The sequence below is a fragment of the Typopeltis vanoorti genome, chromosome 15 (genome assembly GCF_054136105.1).
Source record: "Typopeltis vanoorti isolate ZY-2024b chromosome 15, IOZ_Tvanoo_1.0, whole genome shotgun sequence".
Taxonomy (NCBI): Eukaryota; Metazoa; Arthropoda; class Arachnida; order Uropygi; family Thelyphonidae; genus Typopeltis; species Typopeltis vanoorti.
In genome coordinates, this window is record NC_143563.1 from 57,911,514 (window position 1) to 57,924,375 (window position 12,862).

At 38.3% G+C, this 12,862-nt stretch overlaps 1 protein-coding gene across 8 annotated transcripts in view; it reads right to left on the reverse strand.

The window, feature by feature from the left end:
* Positions 1 to 12,862, reverse strand: part of Rbcn-3B (WD repeat-containing protein Rbcn-3B) — a 717,321-nt gene that overhangs the window by 338,198 nt on the left and 366,261 nt on the right. For all 8 annotated transcript variants that reach the window (XM_090405900.1, XM_090405903.1, XM_090405904.1 and 5 more), the window contains one exon: positions 6,598 to 6,766. In XM_090405900.1, coding sequence (XP_090262026.1) covers positions 6,598 to 6,766 — 169 coding nt within the window. The remainder of the gene's footprint in view (positions 1 to 6,597; positions 6,767 to 12,862) is intronic.

Below are 12,862 nucleotides of genomic sequence, written 5' to 3' on the forward strand. Positions count from 1 at the left end.
AGGAACAATCACAGATTTTGGAAACAGAATGTTGTAGTTGGAAGTTTTTTCACTTGGTTATAATATAAATTAAAGATGCCAAGAAATTATATTCTTGGTTTCATCCTTATCCAAATGTAAGCAAACAAGTGTTTGTGTGTGAAGTCACTTCACAACAGGGCTACTTGTATATAGAGGCTAATGACTTCACATCAATTGATTTAGTATCCCATAATGAAATGCTTATATGGACATGTATAATGCTATGCATTATGGGAAGGGCCACTACCCAGACCAGTTTCGACCCTTAGTGAGGTCTCATCAGTGGGAGCAAGACCCAGATGTGATACCAATGTTGAAGTACTGCAGAACTCATATTTCCATATACAAGTAGCCAAAAGGTGTCAAATCTTACTACTAGAATGCTATGGATTATAGATAGATGTTGAAAGTTTTTTTCACTTGGTGATAATATAAATTAAAGATGCCAAGAAATTTATTCTTGATTTCATCCTTCATCCAAGCATAAGAAAACAAGTGTTTGTGCCTGAAGTCACTTTTTGTGCATGAAATAACTCCTGAGATACTGATTGGTCTATAATTTGCTACTGCAGTCTTAGAACCACCCTTATGCAAGGGAATTATTTTGCCCTCTTTCCACTCCCTTGGAACTCTACCGGTGCTGAGACTTAAAGAGCCTAGTCAGAGGCATTGCTAGTTCCCTTGTACATGCCTGCAAAACGAGAGCTGATATCCCATCTAATACAACAACTGTATTTACATTGAGATACTGCAACATCCTAAAAACCTCCAATTCATACACATCTGTTACCACATAAGTCTCTGTCACATAATGTTGAGGTATTAACCTCACTTGTATGATATACCCTTGCAAACAATATATCATACAAGTGAGGTTAATGCATGATTTATACACTGTTTTATCTGCTTCTCTCACCTCATGACCATCAGTTCTCATTAAGACTATTCTTCCATAGTCACTGTTCATCTTACTTGCCACATAGTGAAAGAACTCTTTGGGACTTATATGATTATATGACAGCTTAAAAAAAATGTTTAAATCATTACATGCATATAAAAAAGGGGGGGGGGAGCTATGATTTGATTTATAACAAAACTTGTTATGTGATGGTGGTTTGAAACTTAACTTGTCTTATGAGTGGTGTATATCTGAAGTCTCTTATAAATGGCATAATAAGAGGCATGAACATATTTTTTGGGGGAAGTAAATGAGTCACATCACCTGTTACGTTTTAAAGGATTTTTAGGATTGCATGATTTATAAATACAGGATTTTTTTAATAGTGTATGATATGGAATCTTGTCAAATTTTATTTCAAACCAAAACTTCACTATATTAAAAAACAGTAGTATTACTATTAATGAAGTTGGAGTATATTCCACTCCTACAAAAGCATTTTCTGTTTCTAAATTCAAGGCTATATGTATAATAAATGGTGTTTTTATTATTATTATGTGAGATATACCTCCAAGGAGTCCTAGGGCCATCCTAGGACTCCTTGGAGGTATCTCACATAATAATAATAAAAATCCATACCCAATTCTGCATCATTGGCAAACAACTGAATAGTTCTTCTCAGATCCTGTACTATATCATTATAATAATAATAATTATTATTATTATTATTATTACATGACACCTCCAAGGAGTCCAAAGAATCATCAAAGAAGGGTACCTACTCTACAACTCTCCATCACTGCCACTCAATCCACCAACTACAGCGAACTGCATCATCTACACCAGTGCCATATACTACCCACCACCACCAGTCTTTTCTCAGACAATCACAAACATCCATGCCACAGTGGGATTCGAACCCGCAGCCTTTTGGCTAGAGAGCAGATAAGCTAACCACTTGGTCAACCAAACAAATTAAATAGTAGTGGTCCAAGAAAAGAGCTCTGTGGCATGCCCCCTGGTCAGGCTTCTACTGGACTCTATTCCTGAATAAACCACTCTCTGATATCTTTCCATCAACTACCTCCACTTCACCAACTTTATATCCATCCGCATGTGCTGCAATTTACTGATTAGAATTCCATGTTGTCAAAAGTTTTAACAAAGTCCAGCAGTTCATTGTATAACAGGGGTCTTCAATGCATGGCCCGCAGAGCTCATTGCCATGGCCTGCCAGCCATTTTGAAAAAATAACTACTTAACATTAAAATGCGATTAAATAAAAAATAATTTCAATGAAGCCCTCGGGCCACTAAGCTATACTGCAGTATTTAGAATTGTAAGATGCCTTCCAGATTCACAAGGAATGCTGTGCGTTTGATACTTTACATAAAATCCTATAAAAATAAATATTAAATAGACATGCTTCTCCAGCCATCTACCAGCGCCAAGTGGTACTTAAGTACTAGTACTAACATTGCAGGTAGATGGCTGAAGCAGTAGTTCGTTCGAGTGTGATGTCTAGTGCCGTCCAGATACATCTAGAAGGTTCTCGATACTTCATTATTTTCACATAAATACAAGAAGATCTCGTCCCCAGTCAGTCAGTCAGTCAGTCGTGAAGGTGTGATATTCGTGTATAAGCGCACGCAGGTTCATCGTGTCAGCCATAGAGCCTATTGTGGTTTTATATTGCCAGACTTTTTTTTATTAGTGTGAGACATATTCAGTAGATAATAACCATTACATGGCCATTTTGGATCATTTTTTGGGTTCACCTTCCATCACTACGGCGTCTACGAGTAAAAAGCGTAAATCAAGATCAAGTGATTCTTGTCGGGTTTTTAATGAAAAGTGAACCAATTTGTACTTTTTTGTGCCAATCGACGATAAGCCAGTATGTTTAATTTGTCGGGAGTCAGTGTCAGTATCAAAAGAATACAATATAAAATGACACTATGAGACAAAGCATGCGTCCAATTTTGATCACCTTCAAGGCCGGCTTCATGTAGACAAAGTGAACCATCTCGAAATTGATTTAAAATGTCAGCAGGGTATGTTTAAAAGGCAGAGGTAAGAGAGCAAAGCGTGTGTCAAAGTAAGTTATGTAATAGCAAAAAATTGCTAAAAATTCAAAAGCCTTCTTGTACGGCGAGTTTGTGAAAGAGTGTCTCATCGCTTCTAGGGATATTCTGTGCCCAAATAATAAGGAAGTGTTTAAAAAACCAAGTTTGTCTGGGGTAACTATAACACGATGTGTTGAAGAACTTGCCAATGACATTGAAGGAACTTTAAAAAAACAGTCGTCCGAATTTACGTCATATTCACTTGCTTTAGATGAGAGCACAGATGTGAAGGATACAGCACAACTGGCTATCTTTGTCCATGGCATTGATAAACAATTCAATGTGACAGAAGAACTGCTAGCGCTCATACCTACGAAGGGAAAATGACGAAAGGCACTGATGTTCTTGAAGCTGCCAAGAAAATACTTCAGTGTTTCGACCTCAGCTTAATCAGCCTCAAGGGTATGGTGGGAGAGAACGAAGGGTTCGTTGCGCTGCTATGGAAAGAACCGGAACTAGAAGGAAAAGATTTCGTCCATTACCACTCTTTAATCCACCAGGAGAATTTGTGCGTGAAAACTATTGTATTTGAGATTGTCATGAAAGTTATTGTGACTGTCATCAACATTATTAGGGCAAGAGGATTAAAGCATCATCAATTCCAAGAGTTTTTGACCCAAGAGTGTGAAGCGAATCACGGTGATGTGGTTTATTACAGTGATGTGCATTGGTTGAGAAGGGGGAAGATTCTTAAAAGTCTTTGACTTAAGGAGCAAAATATAGCAGTTCATGCAAACCAAGGGGAATCCAATTGCAGAATTTAATGATCCGAAATGGATGACAGACTTTGCCTTTGTGACTGACATCTCGTTGCATATGAATGACCTGAATACGTGGCTACAATCCAAAGATCAACTGGTGCACACTCTGTTTGATCACATCACAGCTTTTGTGGCCAAGCTCAAACTTTGGGAGGCACAACTCGCAAAAAAAGACTTAGCTCATTTTCAGCTTCTCGCTGAGTCCAACTGTTCGTCTCTTGATGAATACGCTACAAAATTAGCCATGTTGCGAAGTGAGTTCGAAGAGAGATTTAGTGATTTTCATAACCAACAGTCTTCTTTAGATTTATTTTCAATGGCATTCATTGGCAATGCTGCCGGAATGCCAGGCTCAGTACAAATGGAGCTGCTTGAACTCCAAAACAACTCTTCTTCGAGAGAAAAATTATTCAATGTGTCCTTGCTTACATTTTACAAAGGCTACATTTCTGAGGACGCATTCCCTAATCTTTGCCCGCATGCTTTTGAAGATGTGCACTTTGTTAGGAAGCACATACTTATGTGAGCAGTTCTTCTTCAGAATGAAGCATGTGAAGTCCAAGACAAGAACTCAGATTATGGACCAACATCTCGAGAATACTCTGCGCATAGCGACTTCCAACATTGATGCCAACATCAACAAGCTGGTCCAAGAAAAACATTGCCAAGTTGCCCATTGACATTGTAAAAAATGAATGTTTTACTTCGTTAAATTATCTTTTTCAAAGTATTGATTGTATCTACTTATCATGAACCCGACTCCTACTTATGCTCTTAAAGCTGAGTTTGTTTATTTTTATAGGTTTTTATGTAAAATATCAAATGCACAGCATTCCTTGTGAATCTGGAAAGCATCTTACAATTCTAAATACCACAGTATAGCTTAGTGGCCCACGGGCTTCACTGAAATTTTTGATGCAGCCACGCTGTCTGAAAGGTTGAAGACTCCTGCTGTATACCCATTACCTTTATCCAACTCAGCTGTCATTGTTACATACATGACTTATCCTTCTGAAAATCATGTTGCCCACATATAGTATCCCATTTCTGTCTATCTATTACTGTATTTTGCTCTTGACCAACTTCTCCAGTACCTTGACTATAACCTTTGATATGCTGATCGATCAGTAATTTGCCATATCAGTCTTGGAGCCTCCTTTATGTAATGGAACTATTTTCCGCTCTTTCCATCCCCCTGGGACTAACCCAGAGCCAAGGAGTAAATTAAACATGTCAAAGACACTACTAATTCCCTAGTATCTTGTAAAACTCAAGCTGGTATACTATCTAATCCCATATCTGTATTCATATCAAGGTTCTGTAATATGCTAGTCACCGCTAATTCATTTAGCTCAGTTTCTATATAAGCCTTTGCCTCTCTTGTTGCTGCAATATCTCCAGGTGGATGATATACTCTTGCAAAGTGCTCACTTAGCAATTCCACTATTTTGCCTGATTCAGTTACCACCCTACCATACAGCATTCATTAAAATCATTCTGCCAATCAAGAGCATATCAACCAGCTATATGATATACTCTTGCAAAGTGTTCACTTAGTAATTCTACTATTTCATCTGATCATCAGTGTTGGAGCCTCCTTTATGCAATGTGGTCAAAGATACTAAAAATTCCCTAATACCTTCTTGTAAAAACTCAAGCTGGTAAACTATCTAATCCCATAGCCTCCCTACCATACATTAACTATTCATTAACCACACAACCGGCCACATGGATAAAATACACACTCCTCACACACTTCATATCCATCATATATTTCAATGTAATATCAATGGTATCACAATTTTAATATGCACTTCACATCCATGCTAACCTTGATGTCTATAGACGTCATGGCCAGTTGGGTGGTTAAAATCATTCTGCCATGAACATTCTTCCTTTTACTCACAACATACTGAAAAACTCTTTAGGATTGTAATTTTCTTTCATATTCTGCTTTTTGCCTTTCTTACCACACTAGTTACCTTCCTGGCCTGTGCTTTGTACTGCTCATGTACCTGCTAGTCACCTTTCTCCTTGAATTCCCTCAATAAATTTTTGTCTGTTATTACTTCTCTCAAACACTCCTTTATCACTTCCCATGTGCCATCAACATCCAATCCTTGCAGTTTCACATGCCATGACACTGATCTACGCAGTCTCCTAAAGCTTGTCATAATTACCAGCTTTGTAATTTCACAAACACTCCTTCTTAACTGAAAATTCCACATATTTAGTCGCTTCCCAGGTCAAGACCATATGATCACTCTTGCCAACTGGTGGCAATGTGGTCTTATTGGTTATAGACAAATTCTCTGATGCAATTACTAGATCTAGCACTCTGAAACCCCTAGTAAATTCCATCATATGGTGCCTCAGGTAATTATTCCTGAGTCTGAAATCCCCCATAATAATTATCTGCCTTCCACCCATTAAGATTATCTGCGGATGCATACCATTCCCATCATCCTTCACATCCCCTGGTCAACAGAAGCATTAAAATGTATATTTAGTTCTGCTGGCCACTATCTCACACCTCATGACCGTAAATGTGCTATTTTCAATGGAGTTGAATCAATATATCAAATTTATCAAATATATCAAATTTATCAATATATCAAATTTGATACATAATCTTCTACTGAAACATAATCAGTTCAAGTATCTAACACAAAGCAAATTTTCTGGAAGAAAACATTGAAAATCCCATGATAAAATGAAGAACTTACATTTAACACAATCATTACAGATTCTGTAAATAATGCTACTGTATAAGAAATGAAAAGATACTGACCAGGAAGTTTATCAAAACTTTCTTGTTTAACAATGCTTAAATCTCGATCACACATTTCAGGAATATTCCATATAACTACTTTTCCTCCAGAATCACCCCTGAGAAGAAGTTTTTGAAATTTCCCTCTGGTTGTCAAGAAATAATTCATTACTGGAGGACAAAGAAGGCGCTAGAAGATATTAATCATGCCTTTAGCATAACATTAAACATATCAAGTAGAACCTGTTTAAGAAAAGTTTCTGCCTTTTGGGGCGAGGAGGGGTCATAAATTCATTTATCCTGCTTTTTATTCCATTTAAGCACAAATGGCTCAAGAACTCTGAAATATGTCTTAACCAGGTTCTGGAGTAAATGATGATTAATAAATGATATTAATCACATACAGTTAACATATATGTATTTATATACAAGGCATGTTCAAAAAAAAAGAGCAAACTATAATGACATTATTGCTCATTTTATAACATTTTAAGCACTGTCCCCCCCCCCCCCACTCTACTGGTGATACACCGTTCCCAAAGTTTCTTCCATCGTTGGAATGCTTCCTGGAACACACTTTCTGTGATGGCACGCAGTTCTCTTATGGCATTTTCCCAAATCTCCTGTATGGTTTGGAAATGACGTGCTTTCAAAGTGGTTTTAAGTTTAAGAAAGAGGATAAAGTCTGCTTGGGCTAAGTCCGGAGAATATGATGGATGGAGTACAACAAATGTCTGATGTTTTACCATATAATTGTGAATGAGGAGCGACACATGAGCTGTCGCATTGTCGTGGTGCAACATCCAAGTCTGGTTTTCCCACAATTCAGGCTTCTTCCTGCACACTGAATCCCTCAAACATGCTAAAACTTCCTGGTAAACCATACAAATTCATAATGGACAATGCCTTTCCAATCAAAAAAACACAACCAACATCACCTTGATCTTTGACTGACTCATCCGTGATTTTTTTGGTCGAGGAAACTCTTTCCCCACCTATTGTGATGCATCTTGGTTTCAACATCATAGCCATAAACCCACCTCTCATCTCCTGTTATGATGTTCTTAAGAAAGTTTTCATTACCATTTGCAATGGCAAGCAGTTCCTTACTGATTTCAACATGGTTTTCATTCTGATCATCAGTCAACAAATACAGCATGAATTTTGCACTGACGTGATGCATCTGAAGTTTTTGAGTCTAAATTTAAAGATCCTATGCTGATGCCCACTTCATCAGCAACTTCTCGGACAGTTAAATGACGATTTCCATGAATCACAGCATGAACTCTCTTGACATGGCTGTTGTCTGTTGATGTGGAAGGTCATCTAGGTCTGAGATCTTCACCGACCAATGTTCTGCCCTTTTTAAAATGCTTAAACCATTCATAGCACTGCATTTGGCACCTACAGTCCTCCCCATATGCTTGGTTAAGCAATTGAAATATCTCTGTAAAATTTTTACCAAGTCTGCAGCAAAATTTCACACACACACATTGTTCTACAAGCTCTTTCATTGTCACTAATCTGACGAACAGTTTGTGCATGTGCTCACTTCAGTGGATGTAACTTGGCAACTAATGCTCATAGCAGAATGGGACAAATGATAGTTTGTTGTCAAAACTTGCTGCAGTATGCTCTCTGTGCCAATTGACATGCTATTTAAAAAGTTGAGGTCTTTTTTTTTTGAACATTCCTCATATGTATGTAAACCAAATGTTCAAATTTAACATTATCAAATTGTTAAAAACAAACGCTATAACTGTTAAAGATATTTAAAAAAAAACTCAACTCTACTCTTTGCTTCTTTGCATATGTAATTCCAGTTTAAGTTGATATCAATTTTTGATCCTAAAAAGTTATAGTATTCACATTTTAAAACTTTATGCAGTTACAATTCCAATTGCTTCAGCAATGCCAATTATGTAAGAATATACTGATGAAAATATTGCAAGAATTTCAATAACAACTACAATTTTGCTTTAATGGTACTAAGCGTATGCTTGTTACAGTGGAATGAATTTGTTGATTTCCAAAGATATGCATTTGATATTTTTATTGCCTCTGCAATGAAGATTAATGCAGTCTATTAATTTTATTTGATAACTATGTCTAATGTTAGTTATCAGCAAAACTAAATTAAAATGCAGAACCATGGACTTTATACTGAAGTTTTTGGAACAGAAAACTACATAGACAGTGGATGTAAATACATAATTTATTAGCTAAAGTTAATTATTTACAGCTGATGTTTTGCTAGCTTAAGCAAAAACTTAAGTATTTTTTATGTTTTTTTTTCCCCTAAGTAGTTTGTCCTGTCTGTCCAAAATAATGAGTTCCACACTGGCTGGGGATACTACAGACATCTGGAAAGGAGAGAGTGTCCAAGATATATTGTTTAGAGGTTTGTATAATGTTCTGATTCTGTGTCATTTCAGGAAGTAGCTCAGTTTATCTGTTATGCCTTGGATGTAGGATGAAACGAGAAGCATTCTATAAGAGAGAGAGAGAGGGAGGGAGGATGTAAAGGAGTTGTTAGAAGCATAACTGAGAGCGAGAAGGTGAAGTTGCAAGTCTCCTGCCACGCTATAATAGAAGTGAACTGAGGAGGTGGGCGTTGGTAGCAAATGAATCGATGCATACGTTGTGCAGAAGGAATAATGTAGGCTGTGTGGATCTGTGTTTGATGGAAAGAAGGATTTGCATAATGCTGATGGACTGCATCTAAATGGTTTTGGTGTTAGATATCTAGAGAGAGCTTTGTTCACCGAGCATGCAGAAGTGCAAAAGGAAAACTTAAGCAATTAGGATGGAAGCAAGTAAGTTTATGTGAAAGCACCCATGAAACGAGTGAGTATGAAATGAAGTGCAGAATCTAATCTCTAAGCAAAAATATTGAAAAGGGTAGTCAATTCAGGAAGTTAAGGTGGGTGGGAGCCTAAAGGGATGATGCAGTTTCTAATTACTGATGCCATGAGTATCAGGAACAACCATGCCAAAAGTTATAGGCATTAGTGAGACTTGGTTAACAGCAGATGATGTAGTTACAGGGATAGAATGTAAAGGGTTAAGTATTTTCAGAGAAGATAGGATGGGAGAGGGATACTGCTGATGACAGTGGATAGGATGGGCAGTTCATCTGAAGCGGTCTGGTGTGAGATCAATGCCAGTAAAGACAAAATATACAGTTGGTTGTTGCTATGGGCCATGGGAGATCATAAAACAAGAGGAATATTATGTCAAGAAGTGGTATATGTGGAACTACAAGGCAGGTGATTATGACAAGTTTAGGAGGAAGCTTAAATCTGTGCCATACATAAAACACTGCAAGGGAAGGATATTAGTAGTGCATGGGGGAGAGAAAGAGTTAAGGGTCACCTAGAGGAAGCAATATTAAATTATATACCTAAGATAAGGAGGATTCATCAGGTAGGAGTTAGATGGATGAGTAATATCATTCAGCATGAGCTTCAGAAGAAGAAAACACTGTGGAGTGTGTATAAGGAGATAGGTGACCAACAACTATGAACACTACAAGGCTCAGACAAGAAATGTGACCAGAACCGCCAAGCAGGCCAAAGGAAATCTCAAAGAGTTCTTTCGTTAACACGTTCGCTGCCAACTACGAGTATACTCGTAGTTAGTAAACCACCCACATGCCAGCTACGAGTATACTCGTATGACGTTTACCGCCGGCAACAAGATTACTGTACTGACATTGAAGGAGTGAAAATTTTTGGCTTGTGGAGCTAGCATCAAAACTGTGTATTCTCATAGATGGTATATGCTCTGCACAAGCCAACTACGAGTATACTCGTATGAAGCTTACCGCCGGCAACGAGATTACCGTACTGACCTTGAAGAAGTAAAATTGCTCGGCGTACGGGAACAGACTATGCCGAAGTAGCGTGGCAGCGAACGTGTTAAGTGGCAAGTAAGCGGAAGAATGATTATGGAAGATTAACCTTAATGATTGATGATGATCACAAAGTGAAAGCAGCAGATAAAATAGTTGAGGTGCCAAGTGACCACTCAGCAAAATTACATCATCCAAGTGAGGTTACTGCCTCAAGGGCTCACTTTAGCAAGTACAGGAGTTGCAAACTCATGGTACCTGATGCTGGAACATGCCTTACTTCATGTAATATACATCTGATATAGTATCTGTAAACTGGTCCCTCCCTTTTTTCTTTCCTTCTTGCTCCTTCCCTCCAATGTTATTAGAGTATCTGAGGGCTAGGAGTGAATCTTTCCTATTTTGCTATTTCATCTCATAGGCAGTCCACACATTGGCAGTCCATGTGGAAAAAAATGCTAATATGGTTGTGCCTTATAATACATCCGCTGCATTGGTTGTCCTGCGGAATAATCAGAGCCATGTTCAGGGCTTAGGCAGAGGGTTCTTTGAGAAGTATATCACAGTCTCCAACAGAAGTCAATAGACATACTGCATAGACAGTGCAGGATTAATCTTAGAAGAGAATTTTACATAAGCACATGGAATGTTTGGGGGTCTGCAAATGGGAACTCTTGACATTGTCTGTAAAGAGATGGATAGGTATAAAACTGACATCCTGGGAAGTACAGAGACCAGATGGAATAGAGAAGGTCACTTCAAAAGACAGGATGGTAAGCTAATTGTTTACTCAGGTGGTGACTCAAAGCTGTGATACTGAAGACAGCTCAGGCAAGAAGCCTTCTTGGTTATAGCCCAATTAATGATAGGATACTTTCTATTAGACTTAAGGCTCAGCCTACCAATGTATCAATCATGATAGTTCATGCACCAAAGTTCAAAGACAGGCCTAAAGAATAGAGTGAGGAATTCTATGAAAACTTACAGAATGTTTTGGACTGCCTACCAAGGAGACATACTTTAGATCCTAGGAAACTTAAATGCAAAAATAGGAAAGAATATGAGAGTCAGGCCAGAGTTTGGCATGTTTGGTCTGGGTGAACGTAACACTAAACATGCAGTTCAGCAGAAGCACTTAATAGTTCCAATACCTGTTTTCAGAAACAAACACGACAGACTTATACTTGAATATCTAGAAGCTCCTGTGCAGTTCAGTGGAAGTGGCATGTGCCATGCACGATGCTAGATCACCCAAAGAAAAAGCATCGTAAGTTCGATTCTAGTCGCCGACTAAGGAAGTTATGCCAGCCTGGTTGGCCGAGTGGTTAGCGTATCCGATCTCCAGCCAAAAGGCTGTGGGTTCGAATCCTGCCATTGGCATGGATGTTTGTAATTGTCTGTGGAAATACTAGTGGTGGTCAGCAGTATATGGCGTTGGTTTAGTAGTATGTCTCAGTTGAAGGATTGAGTGGTGGAGACAGAGCTGTAGAACAGGTACCCTCCCTCGATGAGTCTTTGGACTCCCTGGAGGTGTCAAATAAAATAATAATAATATCTAACATTGATAGGTCAAGGCACTAGATTAATTACGTCCTAGCTTTCCAGCAGTAGAAGACAAGCATCTCTGATGTGAATACTTGTCCTGGAGCAGACTGTGGTACAGATCATCAGCTAGTAAAAGCAAAAGTAGGACTAAGACTCTGAAAACTTCCACGTCAGGCACATCCAACTAGATTGGATATTAGATAAATTCCTAGTGGATTCATAGAAGAAACATCAACTCGAATGATTTTTTGGAGACCAATGAGGAGAACTCACCAGAAATGCTTTGGGAAGGAGCAAGGTGATAATACAGGATACAGCCAAGAAGTATCCTAAGCCCAATAAGAAGACCAAGAGACCCATGGATATCAGATTCAACATGGGAACTAATCAAAAGAAGGCGGTTGGAAAAACAAAGAGACACTGGGACAGAAGAATATAAGAGATTACATAGAGAAGTCAGAAGAGCCATCAAGCAAGACAAAGAAGAGTTCTATACTAATAAATATGAAAAGATAGAGATCCAGATGAGCAGACACAATTATAAAAGGATGTTAGGAATGGAGCATTACTAACAGAAGAATCGGAAATCAAAAACAGATGGAAAGAATACTGTGAGGAACTACAATACAGTGGATAAAGAAAATTTCGATTTGGAACCTCCTCCACTTAGGCATGACGTTGAAGGAGCAGTTAAGCAGCTTAACAGCAATAAGGCCCCAGGTGCAGATGGAATCCCAGCAGAGTTAATTAAGGCCACAGGGGATGGAGGGATAAGAGTGTTTCATAGATCGATTACAAGGATATGGAAGAGAGGATAAAGCCTAGAGATTGGAAGAAGTCAGTTTTCATACCCATACATTAAGAAGGGAGATATGAAAGCTTGCAAGA